The sequence below is a fragment of the Salmo salar genome, chromosome ssa13, assembly GCF_905237065.1.
Source record: "Salmo salar chromosome ssa13, Ssal_v3.1, whole genome shotgun sequence".
NCBI classification, from domain to species: domain Eukaryota; kingdom Metazoa; phylum Chordata; class Actinopteri; order Salmoniformes; family Salmonidae; genus Salmo; species Salmo salar.
The window spans coordinates 96,117,786-96,134,132 of NC_059454.1; the positions used below are offsets into that span (position 1 = coordinate 96,117,786).

The 16,347-nt window shown below is 43.1% G+C and overlaps 1 protein-coding gene across 3 annotated transcripts; it reads right to left on the reverse strand.

Moving 5' to 3' along the window:
- Positions 1-6: 6 nt before the first annotated feature.
- On the reverse strand, positions 7-5,774 carry LOC106568294 (translation initiation factor eIF-2B subunit alpha). Of its 3 annotated transcripts, none has more exons than XM_014138502.2 (9): positions 5,726-5,774; positions 5,101-5,202; positions 4,755-4,891; positions 4,367-4,483; positions 4,090-4,202; positions 3,912-3,980; positions 3,744-3,819; positions 3,524-3,649; positions 7-208 (listed from the first exon to the last, which is right to left on the reverse strand). In XM_014138502.2, exons 1-9 carry the CDS (start codon positions 5,733-5,735, stop codon positions 53-55), a joined length of 906 nt encoding a protein of 301 aa, XP_013993977.1. In that variant the 5' UTR covers positions 5,736-5,774; the 3' UTR covers positions 7-52. The 3 variants fall into 3 exon arrangements, with proteins under 3 accessions (XP_013993977.1, XP_013993976.1, XP_045548430.1); XM_014138501.1 differs by having other exon boundaries at positions 5,446-5,765; XM_045692474.1 differs by having other exon boundaries at positions 5,101-5,227; positions 5,446-5,756.
- Between the last annotated feature and the right edge of the window lie 10,573 nt (positions 5,775-16,347).

Genomic DNA, 16,347 nt, shown 5'->3' on the forward strand with positions numbered 1-16,347 from the left:
TCAGTGTCCCTTTTGAGTTTTTTTAATTGAGGCGTTTTGTTTTAAGGCACTGTTATAAATAAAGTTTGATAAGTTCATCGCTGACGGCAGAGGGGGTGAGGACCCCCAGGTCTGTGAAGAGGAGCGTGATGAGGGAGGGAGGGGTGTAGTCGATCATGGGGTGTTCCTCTGACAGGTCAGACACAGTCCTCAGGGTGTCAGCTTTGTACTGCACAGAGAGGAGGGAGATGGGTTAAACAGTACTGAAGAGGACTAGAGAGAAAATGGAAAGACAGTTCAAATAGAGACGCGCCATGAGATGGAGCCAAATCCAAATTGAGAAATTGGCATGATAATCATAAGTTACCCACGAATGTCAATGGGAGATGTGCACATCATTTTGAATTGCATGTGTGTATCTCCAGTCAGCCCATGGCACAACATACAGTGAGTGCCTTCAGAACGTATTCATTCCCCTTTACCTACTCCACATTTTGTTGTTAGCCTGAATTCAAAATGGATTAAATGAATAATAATCCCTCACCCATCTACACACAATACCCCATAATGACAAAGTAAAAACTAAATTAAATACATAAATATCGAATTTATAAGTATTCACTCCCCTGAGTCAATACTTTGTAGAAGCACCATTGGCAGCAATTACAGCTGTGAGTCTGGGTAATTCTAAGCATTCCACACCTGGATTGTGTACTCCATTCTTTTCTAAATTCTTCAAGCTCTCTGTCAAATTGGTTGTTGATCATTGCTAGACAACCATTTTCAGGTCTTGCCATAGATTCTCAAGTAGATTTAAGTCAAAACTAACTCAGCTACATTCATTGTCTTTTTGGTAAGCAACTCCAGTCTAGATTTAGCCTTGTTTTTTAGGTTATTGTCATGCTGAAAGGGGAATTCATCTCCCTGTATCTGGTGGAAAGCAGACAACCATGTTTTCCTCTAGGATTTTGCGTGTGCTTAGCTCCATTCCGTAAATGTTTTTGCCTGAACAACTCCCCAATCCTTAACGATTACAAGCATACCCAGAACATGATGCAACCACCACTATACTTAAAAATATAGAGAATGGTACTCAGTAATGTGTTGTATTGGATTTGGCCCAAACATAACACTTTGTATTCAGGACAAAAAGTGAATTGCTTTGCCACATGTGTTGCAGTATTACTTTAGTGCCTTGTTGCAAACAGGATGCATGTTTTGGAATTTATTCTGTTAAGGCTTCCTTCTTTTCACTCTGTCAATTAGGTTAGTATTGTGGAGTAAATACAATGTTGTTGCTCCATCCTCAGTTCTATCAAAGCCATTAAACTCTTAACTGTTTTAAAATCACCACTGGCCTCATGGTGAAATCCCTGAGCGGTTTCCTTCCTCTGGCAACTGACTTAAGGATGCCTGTATCTTTGTAGTGACTGGGTGTATTGATACACCATGCTCAAAGGGATATTCAATGTTTTTTTACACATATACAGTGGCAAGAAAAAGTATGTGAACCCTTTGGAATTACCTGGATTTCTGCATAAATTGGTCATCAAATTTGATCTGAATCTTCATCTATGTCACAACGATAGACAAAGTGTGCTTAAACTAATAACAAATTATTATATTTTTGTCTATATTGAATACATCATTTAAACATTCACAGTGTAGGTTGGAAAAAGTATGTCAAACCCTAGGCTAATAACTTCTCCAAAAGCTAATTGGAGTCAGGTGTCAGCTAACCTGGAGTCCAATCAATGAGACGAGATTGGAGATGTCAGTTAGAGCTGCCTTGCCCTATAAAAACACAAAAAAATGGAGTTTGCTGTTCCCAAGCATTGCCTGATGTGAACCATGTCTTGAACAAAAGAGATCTCAGAAGACCTAAGATTAAGAATTGTTGACTTGCATAAAGCTGGAAAGGGTTACAAAAGTATCTTTAAAAGCCTTGATGTTCATCAGTCCACGGTAAGACAAATTGTCTATAAATGGAGAAAGCACTGTTGTTACTCTCCCTAGGAGTGGCCGTCCTGCAAAGATGACTGCAAGAGCACAGCGCAGAATGCTCAATGAGGTTAAGAAGAATCCTAGAGTGTCAGCTAAAGACTTACAGAAATCTGTGGAACATGCTAACATCTCTTTTGATGAGTCTACGATATGTAAAACACTAAACAAGAATGGTGTTCATGGGAGGACACCACAGAAGAAGCCACTGCTGTCTAAAAAAAAAAAAACATTTCTGAAGTTTGCAAAAGAGCACCTGGATGTTCCACAGCACTACTGGCAAAATATTCTGTGGAGAGATGAAACTACAGTTGAGTAATTTTGAAGGAACACAAAACTATGCGTGGAGAAAAAAAAGGCACAGCACACCAACATCAAAACCTCATCCCAATTGTAAAGTATGTTGGAGGGAGCATCATGGCTGCCTCAGGGCCTGGACAGCTTGCTATCAGTCGGAAAAATGAATTCCCAAGTTTATCAAGACATTTTGCAGGAGAATGTTAGGCTATCTGTCTGCCAACTGATGCTCAACAGAAGTTGGGTGACGCAACAGGACAATGACCCAAAACACAGAAGTAAATCAACAACAGAATGGCTTCAACAGAACAAAATACGCCTTCTGGAGTGGCCCAGTCACAGTCCTGACCTCAACCCGATTGAGATGCTGTGGCATGACCTCAAGAGAGTTGTTCACACCAGACATCCCAAGAATATTGCTGAACTGAAACGGTTTTGTAAAGAGGAATGGTCCAAAATTACTCCTGACCATCGTGCAGGTCTGATCCGCAACTACCGAAAACATTTAGTTCATGTTATTGCTGCCAAAGGAGGGTCAACCAGTTATTAAATCCAAGGGTTCACATACTTTTCCCACCCTGCACTGTAAATGTTTACACAATGTGTTCAATAAAGACATGAAAACGTATCATTGTTTGTGTGTTATTAGTTTAAGCAGACTGTCTATTGTTGTGATCTAGATGAAGATCAGATCAAATTTTATGACCAATTTATGCACAAATCCAGGTATTTCTAAAAGGGTTCACATACTTTTTCCTTGCCACTGTACCAATAGGTACCCTTCTTCGCAAGGCATTGGAAAATCTGCCTGGTCTTTGTGGTTGAATCTGTCTGAAATTCACTGCTCGACCGAGGGACATTACAGATAATTTTATGTGTGAAGTACAGAGATGAGGTAGTCATTCAAAAATAATTGTATTATATTTCACACAGTGAGTCCCTGCAACTTACTATGCGACTTGTTAAGCACATTTTACTCCTGAACATATTTAGACTTGCCATAACAAAAGGGTTGAATACTTTGACTCAAGACATTTCAGCTTTTAATTTTGAATCAATTTGTAAAAAATGTGAAAACATAATTCAATTTTGACACTATGGGGTATTGTGTGGGCCAGTGACAAAACAAAACAATCAAATTCAAATTCAGGCTGTAACAACAAAATGTGGAAGAAGTCAAGGGGTGTGAATACTTTCTGAAGGCACTATATACATTGCTGGTAGGGTCTGAATGGTTAATTCTCACCTTAAATCTGTCTGGGACGTCCTGCTGGTTAAGAGGGTAGAGACGGACAAACTTGAAGCTCTCCGCTACCACGTAGAAGGGCTTGTTGTGGGCTTTGGAACACACTGCCATCTGATAGGTTCCAATCTGTACAGACATATCAACCAACACTGTCACACTGCTACATACTACAATACATGTTTGACTTTATTATTAGGAGTTCATTGTTCCCAGAACACACCTTGTTGATGATGCCTCCACTCTCAACGACTCCTTCTGCTCCTACAATAACCAGGTCCACCTTCTCCAGGACATAACTGTAGGTGGAAAGATATAGAAAGGAATATGTATCTTTAACCTTTATTAAGAAAGGTAAGCCATGGTAGTGTTTGGTACAGTCAGTATTTACCCCACAGCAGCATCCAGGACCACTGTCACAGGAACATTGAGTCTCCTCAGCGCATCAGCCATCTGTTTCCTGGAGAGGACAGACAACATGTCACACGAACTGTGTGTGTGTGTGTGTGTCTTACGTGTTCAGTTCCCCCATCAACTTGTTTGCTTTGGAAATGTGTGTGTTGTCTCACCCGGCTGTGTCTGGCTGGGACTCTGTGACGAAGACTGTGAAGCGTTTCTTCTCGGCTGCAGCTTTCTCCAGCACCCTCAATACTACTCTGGAGGAGGAATGGGTCAGGATTTTCTGAGGGAGAAAGAAAGAGATTTGTTCTTCAAAAATACATCTTTCTTATAACATTCTTGGAATTTTATATTTGGGGAATTTTTTGGTACCAACATGGCGTCTATCAAAATCAGATTTGCCAAACTTAATTTGTCCTAAAATGTCTGCCCCCATGACTCACTCACCGCCCCGTCTTTGATGAAGGTGTGGCAGAGTTTGGCCACCTTGGTTCTGGAGAGAGAGATCTTCTCCAGGAACAGTTCTCCTCTCTCCTCCATCACCTTCTTACAGCGCGACAGGTCCTGAGACAAACATGGAGGGGGAGGTGAGGCCTTCAGAAAACTCTGACCTCTTCTGAGGTGAGGTGTATAGGGGCATGCCTAGTCATTTTTTCTGTTCATAAAATAAACGAGTGCCAATGAGCTGAAGTCTATCTGTGGTGTATTTCTAATAGAATGACAACATTAGAAGGGATAGAATGGAGAGTATTTAAACTTCTTTTTTATTTCATGGCAAAAATACCTGAGTGTGTGTGTGTATGTGCAGTAGTCTATGGCTGTGTATGGCTGTAACCTGATGCTCCAGTGATGTGAGGCTGATGAAGCGAAGGAACAGCTCCCCTCCAGAGGACACGGCGACAGAGGAGTCCACCCCAGTCAGACAGTCTGTGGCCCACTTCAGGCTCTCCCTCAGACCCAGGATCGTCTCACCTGAGCAGGGGAGCAGGGAACACAGTAACATGGAGGGGCCGATTGTATCCAGAGATCGAATTACGGGGATCATGGGCGCTACCATAACAATTCAGGGAAACAGTCACAAAAGTATGAAATACCAAACTTGTATGACAAAAACACACTATTTTGCTTGGCATGATTTTGACATTAGTATGACTACTAGGCAGAAAGGAGAGTGGTCAGACCTTTGTCTCGTCTGAGGAACTCTAGCAGGGTGCGGATGGCTGCTACAGCAGAGGCCATGTCAGGGTCTGTCCTCATCTGGGTCCTGAAGTACTCCACCAACTCTGACAAGAGTGAGGGAGAGCAGTCCTGGGTCACACGAATGACTAGGCTGCTCAGTAGTACTCTACTAATGAAGACAACAGCCATGTTTGTCTGTTCATTTATCTCTCACACACACACACACACACACACACACACACACACACACACACACACACACACACACACACACACACACACACACACACACACACACACACACACACACACACACACACACACACACACACACACACACACACTACCTTCTTTGTTCATTTCGAGGACTGTTGCATCTGAATTCTAACTATCGGTAGCTAGCTAGCTATATTCTCGAAGTTTAGTCAAAGATTAGTCAGTGACAGCACTGGGCAGCAACTGGAACTAGCTACGAGGCCGAAAGTTGGTTTCTTATTTCTTCGCTGGATGGCAAAAGTGCAGTCAAACGTTAAAAACACATGTATCAGAAATAGAGGTCAGTTAAACCACAGAATAAACCCATGCGAAATTCTTTTTTCTAGACGTATTTCTGACAATTTCAGTCACCTGTCATCATGTCGCAATCTGATGACGTAAACTATTTGAAGGCTTCTTCTCCTTCTTCGATTACGTTTAACGGCAGTTGGCATCCAATACACGTTGCATTACCGGCACCTACTAGATTGGAGTATAACTCCCTTATAGGTTGCTTAAAATGTATATATAATAATAATAAATGATCAACAAATACCTTACAATCTAACCCTACACTCACTAAAAACCCACCACCCTACTATTTAAATATATTGAGTCCTACTTCAGGCCAACAGCCTGAAGGGATTGGACACCACCACTTAACACACCCTGTAACTCTTCTGATGTCAAGTCTCGCACACCCAAATACCTTTCTGCAGCTGCCACCACAACCTCAATTTTCTGTGACTTACGTTCCACCTCTGCAGTACAATTGATAACAATTGCTATAAATCCAATCTTGCTGAAACATTTATCACTTGTTGGTCTATCCCTCTGTACTGGTACAGTTCTACTACTCACACCACTCCCCCTTGACCCATCTTCCTCTACTTTCTTCCCTGACTCAGCATACAACAATTTCTGCACTACTCTAACCCTGGAAACCTCAACCTGCCTCTCTCGCACCTGACTTTTCTGATCCCCAGCCCCATGGTCATTTAAGAACAAACTCTTATTTACAATGAGGCCCTACCCCGGCCAAACCCTAACCAGGACGACGCTGGGCCAGTTGTGCGCCGCTCTACATGACTCCCAATCACAGCCGGTTGTGATACAGCCTGGAATCGAACCAGGGTCTGTAGTGACACCTTTAGCACTAAGATGCAGTGCCTTAGACCACTGCGCCACTCTGGAGAAAATATCCTGGCCCTAATGTAAAGAAAATATCTGGGAAAATCTGACAATAAAGAAATATCTGATCTAATCTAATTTAACCTTAACCATAACCTCAAGCATTACATAACACCCTAACCTTAACATTTAAAATGGTTAAGGTAAGGGTTAACTTCAATTGGGTATGTACGTCCCAAGGAACCCAGATAGCATAGAGCCCCAAGGTGGAGATGTCATAATACCAATAAAAACTAGGGGTCAAACAGGGAAATGGTTCCAATTGGTATTCCATCATTATTTTTTCCCATAGGTGATTTTTAGAATCACTTAAAATAAACGCAGTGTTTCATTTTGATAACCATGTAAATCTCTCTCGGACAAGGTGACTTTTATCACTGTATTCATCTCTATTTACTCTCAGATTGGAAAATGCTAATTAGCATCAATGTAGACATCATGCAAAATTACAAATCCCTGCAAACTCCTGCATGTAATTTCTAGCTGACACCTTTGCTAACAGGTATTGTGTCAATTTAAAACTTGCACAAAACAGTTCACAGAATTGTCAATTTTTCCAATTTATTCATTACTACATTTAACTAACATTAGATAGTTAAGAGACTCTTACCTTTGCCTCGATTCGGCAGTCTAGTCCAGATCATCTTGGCATTTGTAGCAGCTAATTAGCGTTTCATTTCTTTTTTGGGGGGGGGGGGGGGGTAAATGCAGTCAAATAAATAAATTAAATCAAGTCAAAATTGGATACAAAGTATGTGGACACCTGCTCGTTGAACATCTCCTTCCAAAATCATGGGCATTAATATGGAGTTGGTCCCCCCTTTGCTGCTACAACAGCCTCCACTCTTCTGTGAAGGCTCTCCACTAGATGTTGGAACATTGCTGCGGGGACTTGCTTCCATTCAGCCACAAGAGCATTAGTGAGGTCGGGGACTGATGTTGGCCGTTTACGCCTGGCTCGCAGTCGGTGTTCCAATTCACCCCAAAGGTGTTCGATGGGGTTGAGGTCAGGGCTCTGTTCAGGCCAGTCAAGTTCTTCCACACTGATCTCGACAAACCATTTCTGTATGGACTTCGCTTTGTGCACGGGGGCATTGTCATGCTGAAACAGGAAAGGGCCTTCCCCAAACTGTTGCCACAAAGTTGAAAGCACAGAATCGTCTAGAATGTCATTGTATGCTGTAGTGTTAAGAATTCCTTTCACTGGAACAAAAAAACTGCCCCAGACCATTATTCCTCCTCTCACCAAACTTTACAGTTGGCACTATGCATTGGGGCAGGTAGCGTTCTTTTGACATCCGCCAAACCAAGATTCGTCTGTCGGACTGCCAGATGATGAAGTGTGATTCATCACGCCAGAGAATCCGTTTTCACTGCTTCAGAGTCCAATGGCGGTGAACTTTACACCACTCCAGCCGACGCTTGACATTGCGCATGGTGATCTTAGGCTTGTGTGCGGCTGCTCGGCCATGGAAACCCATTTCATGAAGCTAGCAAACGGTTCTTGAGCTGACGTTGCTTCCAGAGGCAGTTTGGATTTCGGTAGTGAGTGTTGCAACCGAGGACAGACGATTTTTACACGTTACGCGCTTCAGCACAATAACAGTACTTACAGTTGACCGGGGCAGCTCTAGCAGGACAGAAATCTGACGAACTGACTTGTTGGAAAGGTGGTATCCTATGACGGTGTCATGTTGAAAGTCACTATGGAGATTGCATGGCTGTTTTATACACTTGTCAGCAACGGGTGTGGCTGAAAAAGCCAAATCCACTAATTTGAAAGGGTGTCCACATACTTTTGTACATGTAGTGTATCTTATTGGTCTTCATTTAAGGTTAGAGTTAGGCATAAGGTTAGCAGTGTGGTTAGAGTTAGGTTTAAAATCAGATTTTAAGAAGAGAAATTGCAGAAATGGGTGGGGTTTAGACATAATTATGACATAGGGCACGCTCCTCTGTCCAAGCGTTACTGATTCATGCCAGATCTTACAATGCCTGGATAGGTAATTTAGTATCAGCTAACCACATCATGGGTGCATTCCTCTACCCAGGCATTACTGACGCATGCCAGATCCTACATCTGGATAGGTATTGTAAGTATCAGTTAACCACATATTTTCTAGCAATCGGTCAGGCGATGACACAGTTGATGACATGGCGCGCAAACATTGGTTGATGCATGCAACATCTGAGCAGGGGAACACAACCTTTATTATGACTGCTGACAATCAGTTGGCCTGGGCAAGGTGCATAGACTCTGTAGATTTTCTCATAATGGTGCCTTCAAGACAACTGGTGCCACGTTCAAAACTGGGAACTGGGAATTGGAAACAAATACATCTCTGACTTCCAAGCGTTCAAGACAACTAAGAACTCTGGAAAGAAAAGCTCCCAGTTGTCTTGAACGCACTGAAGTCGGACATTACCGCGTTCCCGAGATCCCAGTTGTCTTGAACGCACTGAAGTCGGACATTACCGCGTTCCGAGATCCCAGTTGTCTTGAACGCACTGAAGTCGGACATTACCGCGTTCCGAGATCCCAGTTGTCTTGAACCACTGAAGTCGGACATTACCGCGTTCCGAGTTCCCAGTTGTTTGGAACAGGGCACAAGAACCAGAGGTAGACGCTGATTGCAGGTATGTACATTGTACACATATGTAATACACACGTATGAAAAAATATATAAAGACTGACAAAACAGTAATAGTTTTGAGCATTAGATTGTTCAGTCTGCCGAACAGTAATAGTCTGTCATTTTCATGCATCACTTCGTTTATTAGGTTATCGAAGGGGGACTTCAATCATTTTTGTCAACCATCACAAAACGTGTCAGGCCAAGTAATCAGTCATTGCTAATAGTCATGCAAATTAAATCAGTTTGTCAATAGTTTCAAATACAGAATGTTTTTGAGAATGCAAAAATGTGTTACAATTGTATTGAGTAAGTATAAAATCATCCATAATCTAATACTAAAGCAATCAAGAACAACAATCAAGAACATCAGCACATCAACACTGCCAATGAAACCATGATTTGATTGTGAAACCACTGATGAGAATAAAATGTTGACATGGTATCATTAGGCTACACTAAAATGGAAAGTAGGCTATATAATTCAATACTAAGACACTAAAAACATTAAATATTTTGACATGAGTAAATATGACATTGAGAAATGAAATTCTGTACTGAGTAGCCTATAGTAGGCTATACAGTACTGAATGAAATAAAATGAAGTCAATTACAGCCTACAGTAAAGAACCTACTTTTGCAAGCGTATATCTTATGCAATTTGCACATAAGTTACTGCATCTATTTTAAAAAGGCATACGCTACCATATGAAAGGTAGGTGTGAAGTCAATCAATTGCAAGCAAATACAGCCTACTAACAAAGTAAATGATTATGCAGCAGCAATAGAAATCTTGAATTATCACATACAGTTCAACAAGAAATGATCAAATTATGATCGTAATGCAGAGTAGCCCTTTAGCCAATATACTCCTGGACACAAATCAACATTAACCCAGGGTATTGGTTGCTATTTGATGGCTGTCGATGTACTCTGGGGTATTCTGGTCTAGGTACTTGTCATTGGCCACCCAGGACCTCAGCCTCTCCAGCTCATTCTGGTTGATTATCCCCTTTTCATTGTGATGATTCAAAATCTGATTGAAGCCAGCCTTTTAGTAGGACACTGTTCCTTCAGCAGACATGCCAATATATCCCTGCGTAAATGGATGTAAGGGGTGCGTACTGGCGGCAGGGAAGTCAGGCGCAGGAGAGCAAAAGCTGGGTTACAATGGAGCAGTTTAATACATAAAACCACTGGCAATCCAGAGCAAACAATCAATGGGTACAAAACCCGTCGCACACCAGATAAATGTGCACATGCACTTACAATAAACAATTCCGGAAAGGGACATGGGGGGAACAGAGGGTTAAATACACAACATGTAATGAGGGGATTGAAACCAGGTGTGGGAAGACAAGACAGAACAAATGGAAAATGAAAAGTGGATCGATGATGGCTAGAAGACCGGCGACGCCGACCGCCGAACGCCGCCCAAACAAGGAGAGGAACCGACTTCGGCGGAAGTCGTGACAATGGATTGGGCTTTTCTACAATAAGAACATACAGTACATCTTCAAATTAAGGGATTAAAACATTCTGTGAGAATGAGAACTGTAAAAAAAAATTAAGATAATATGAGCAAGCAAACTCAAATGACAAATTCTTGAAAAATGTTTGACTGATATATACATCACTAAAGGTATTTTCTACATAACAGACAGAACAATCAGCTGCGTCGTTTCAGAGCTGGTCAGAAGCCATAGGATGAGCCATGATGAAAGAAAACTTCAGAGATTTCTCCACATCCCTGCTTACAAGTGTATCCGCTAGCAGCTTGCTATGAGATGGAAGGAGAAGCACAGTGTTAGAGATTGAGAACATTCAGAGCAGGGAAGCAGCAGAGATAGTATTAAATGCCTAATACAGCACAAGAATGGAACCTTTCACATTGTAGAAAAATAAAAGGTCTTCTTTAAAAGTCAAAACTCTAAGAATAGGTCCAGGTAGGAACCCTGCTTGAATTAAATCAAAGTAGGTTTGTTTCTATGTGTATTTATTTCAGCTCGTACACATTGTGTATTACAGGGGAGGGGGAGCTATGGATTGCACCTATAATAGAGAATTCACCTGCAGTTTTCAGACTCCTTATTGGTCCCAGTGGTGGTCAGTGCAGCCCTGTGATGCTGCTTGAGAGCCCACATGGTGAGCAGGTTCTCTCCATTTAGGCCTGATCCAATGCTGTTTATCATTTCCTAAAACATTGATTCTTCTGTTGGAGAGTCATCTGAGGATGGTTTCTGACCAGCTGCAGTGAACCCTTTGGTGGGATATGGTCTGCCTCCACAAGGCCTTTGTTCTCCTTGTCATGGGGGAACAGTCTGGTGTTTTTGACTCTTGAGGGGATAGAAGAGGAAAGGTTAAGTATGGCAGTATAATTGAAGTATAAGCACATCTACACCATTGGTATGTCAATGCTTTATGCTTCAATATTTGTTTTAAAAAAAACGTATTAAAGTATAAAAAACCATGAATGCAGGGTGACTAATTACACTGGTAGATTAGAATTTTCATGAAAAAGACTACAAAATTACCTTTTGTAAGGACCAACTAATCCAAGGTGGTATGCATAGGCTATGTCATACACAGTTAGCCCTGAGGATGAGGAACCATAACGATTCTTCTTCATTGAGCTGATATCATCCTTATATTCCCCCTCATCACTCCTCTGTGCTGTCGGCCTGAACCCTCCAACTATAGCATATTTTCCATGATTTCTCTCAAATGCATCATAGGTCCTCTGGGTTTGAAGTATTTCACTATGAGCATGAAGGTTCTCTTCAATCTGTGGGAAGACATAACAGGTATCAATAACTCCAAAAGTGCAATCTGTCATCTTTCTTTAAATATTTTTTTTTTAGGGACAGTTAGTTCCTTCAATGGATTTGATTATAATTACATATTTAAGACTTGTAATTAAACTACAAGACATGTACAGTACCTGGTCTTTAACACGGTTTCATAGATTCACAGCTTCACGCTGTCCTGTTAGACGTTGTTGCCTGTGCCACAGCAGTGTAGAAGCAGTTCTGGTTCTCTGAGCGCACAAGGATTACTTTGCCATCTTGGATGATGTCAAAATGTCACGTTCGTTGTACGAAGGAGACCAAGGCGCAGCGTGTGTATCATTCCACATTTTATTTAACTGTGAAACTATGCAAGAAATACAAATAAACTACTAACCAAAACAACAAACCGTGACGAAGAGGTGCAACATACACTAACTCAAAATATAATCTCCCACAAACCCAGGTGGGAAAAACAACTACTTAAATATGATCCCCAATTAGAGACAACGATGACCAGCTGCCTCTAATTGGAGATCATCCCCCCAAAAAAACATAGAAAAACAGAAACTAGAACCACAACATAGAAAATTTAAACTAGACAAAACCCCATCACACCCTGACCTACTCTACCATAGAACATAAAAGCTTTCTATGGTCAGGACGTGACAGTAACCCCCCCCAAAGGTGCGGACTCCGAACGCAAAAACAGGGAGGGTTAGGGTGGGTGTCTAATATCGGTGGCGGCTCTGGTGCAGGACGAAGAACCTTCTCATCCCGCGGATCCTCCTGCATCGGAGGCGGTTCTGGTGCGGGACGAAGAACCCTCTCATCCTGCTTATCTGCCAGCATAGGAGGCGGCTCCGGTCCGGGGCGTAGCCCCCGCTCCGCCCACTGATCCCTCCGCTTTGGTGTCACCGGACCGTGGATCGTCGCCGAAGGACCTGGACCGTGGATTATCGCCGGAGGCTCCGAACTGAGAACCCCCGCTGGAGGTATCCGAACTAAGAACCCCCGCTGGAGGCTCTGGACTGAGAACCGTCAGTGGAGGCTCCGGGCCATGGATTGTCACTGGAGGCTCCGGGCCATGGATCGTCACTGGAGGCTCCGGGCCATGGATCGTCACTGGAGGCTTCGGACCATGGATCATCACTGGAGGCTTCTTACGTGGAGCCGGAACAGGTCTCACCAGACTGGGGAGACGCACTGGAGATCTGGTGCGGGGAGCTGCCACAACGCATCCTGGCTGGATACCCACTTTAGCTCGGTGAGTGTGGAGAGCTGGCACGGGACACACTGGGCTGTGAAGGCGCACTGGAGGCATAGTGCGTAGAGCCAGCGCAGGACACACTGAACCGTGGAGGCCTAGAGCACAGTGCTGGCACAACCCGTCCTGGCTGGATCCCCCCGTAGCCCGGCAAGTGCGGGGAGTTGGAACAGGCCGCACTGGGTTGTGCTGGCGAACTGGGGGTACCGTGCGTAGAGCTGGCGCAGGATTAGCTGGTCCGAAGAGACGCACCGGAGACCAGGAACACTGAGCTGGCACAATCCTTCCTGACTGAATGCCCACTCTAGCACGGCTACTGCGGGGAGCTTGCACTGAGCGCACCGGGCTGTGGCTGCGCACTGGAGACATCGTGCGCATCAACGCATAACACGGTGCCTGACCAGTCATATGCTCCCCACGGTAAGCACTGGGAGTTGGCTCAGGTCTGAACCCTGACTTAGCCAATCTTCCCGTGTGCCCCCCCCCAAAAAAAAAATTGGGGGCTGCCTCTCGTGCTTGCCTCGTGGTTGGTATAGTTCATCGTCGCCGTTCTGCTCTCGCTGCTTCCAACTCCTCCTTCGGACGACGATACTCCCCAGCCTGCCTCCAGGGTCCTTTAACATCCAGGATTTCCTCCCATGTCCAACTCGTCTTCCCCGTAAACGCACGCTGGTGGGAGATTCTGTCACGTTCGTTGTACGAAGGACGCCAAGGCGCAGCGTGTGTGAAACTGTGAAACTATGCAAGAAATACAAATAAACTACTACACAAACCAACAAACCGTGACGAAGAGGTGCAACATACACTTACTCAAAATATAATCTCCCACAAACCCAGGTCGGAAAAACAACTACTTAAATATGATCCCCAATTAGAGACAACAATCACCAGCTGCCTCTAATTGGAGATCATCCCAAAAAACACCAACATAGAAAAACAGAAACTAGAACCACACAACATAGAAAATTTAAACTAGACAAAACCCCCTGTCATGCCCTGACCTACTCTACCATAGAACATAAAAGCTTTCTATGGTCAGGACGTGACACAAAATGACCACTGTATTGACTTTGCAGTCCTTGGATTCTGTCTTTTACTTTAGAGACGATTCCCTTCTCACTGAAAGAGCAGAAATAAAGAACACCATTGGTTCTCATTAATGTAGTCACAATCGGAGAGATACGTATTTTGGGAAATTTGCATAAACACAGTTTATGACATATACCTGTCGCTTTTCTCAGGCTCTTTGGTCAGCCGTAGAGTGATTTGGCCAGCTGAGCTGTTAGTTTCTAGGTAGGACTCCACTGAGAGTGTTTTCCCATGTTGATCCACAACCGTGAACTGGATGCCTTGACCCTGGAGCAATTCACTGTTTGTGAGGACATAAATGTCCAGGGCCAAGGCTGGTCGATTCACATCACTAATATTCTCTGCATAGTCAAGGAGTTATTTTGTTTCAGTCTCTGACAGAGCTTTCCCAGTCTTCTGACTGGCTGAATTCATACTGTATTTATGCTGCCGGTCCTGGAAAAAGGCCTCCGTTTTGTGCCTGACAAGTATATTGCCGACAATTTTTCCAGTGATTCCATTGACCTTTTTCTTGAATGGTCCCTTCACAAAGGAGGACATATGACCAGCACACACATCTATGAATGCTTGGGAAACACTGTCCAAGATGGAGCTTAGGTACTCATCCTTTAGGCGAATCACGTCTGGTAAGTTATGTCTTCCATCTTGGTCGTACTTCCCCAGATCTTTTTGCTGCACTTTCATTTAATTTATCAATTCAAGGACAAATATGTCATTGATAACATGCTCTGTTGGAACGGACTGAACCAATTGGACAAAGTTTGCATTGTGTTCTGCTATTTTTAAGCTCATTTTGATTACCTTTGCAATTTCCTCTGTTCCACTTTTTGCCACAAGCTCTGTTGCTTTATTGGACACCTCAGATAGTCTGCCGATAAGATCACTGATTTGGGATGTGGTTGAATCGGTTATGAGGCCAGGAATTAGATATTTTGTCATATCCTGAACTAAATATTTCATTTGTTGTTCAAACTTTGAGTCAATCTTATAGTTGCTGCAGTTCTGCCAAGCTCTTTTTGGTACTGCAGAGCCAATGTACTCAGTTAGACTAAGACCTAGTTTGGCATTCTGTTTGACTGTTGAAGTGACTAAGTCCTTGAAAGCTTTTTCCAAAATCGCTTTGAGACAGCCTCAATTCCAGTATCAATGACATAGTTTTTTTGCTGCTTCAATGCCCTGCTTCCCTACCTCCTGAACTGCGTACTTGGTTGTGTGTTTTAGAGCCATTTTCATGTTTGTAGGCAAGGCCAGTTTCTTTGTTGCAGTCTTAATTGTTTCTTTGGAGAACGATTTTGCTGCTCCTTGATATCATTTGCAACAGACGAGAGATTCTTAGTACCATTGAGGAGACCTTTTGTGGCTTGATACACTTACTTGCCAACACTTTTAATGATGCTGAATCCTGCGGAGAGCAGAAACATTCCGATGCTGATGCTTTTGGAGGGGACACTCAATCGAATGTGCCTGTTATCATGCCTGTTATCCCTTCAATCAGGTCTGAGACACCTTCAGAGATGAGACTTAAGCCAATCTGGGTTGCAGAGCCAAACAACAGGGCACAAACCAGAACTCCAAGGATGACCTGACACATTCCGATGAAGAAACAGATCAGAGCGTCAAAGCTGAACTCTGGCTTCTTTTTCACCTCTAGCACAATGCTCAGGCCATTCTCATACAATGCTGTGATTTAATTTGCGGTGATGTAGTCATGATTTTCTGAGAGGATGTGCACTGAGGATTTCTCTGTTATGGCTATGCCTTTAGCCTCAAGCTCTCTTGCAACCGAAAGGTCAAATCTGTCGTTCTGCCCCTGAACAAGGAGGAGTAAGAATTTGTTCTTAACTGACTTGCCTAGTTAAATAAAGGAAGAAAAAAATGCTCATCCTGGAATCAATTTGCTTTAGAAAGTTCTGTTGCTCTTCATGATGTGGTTCAAGTTTCCTCTTATGGCAATCTGAAAAGAAACCATGGTGTTTGTTGTTTCTGACAAGTAAACACCCACAGTTGACTTTGCCCTCTCGAGTAAGC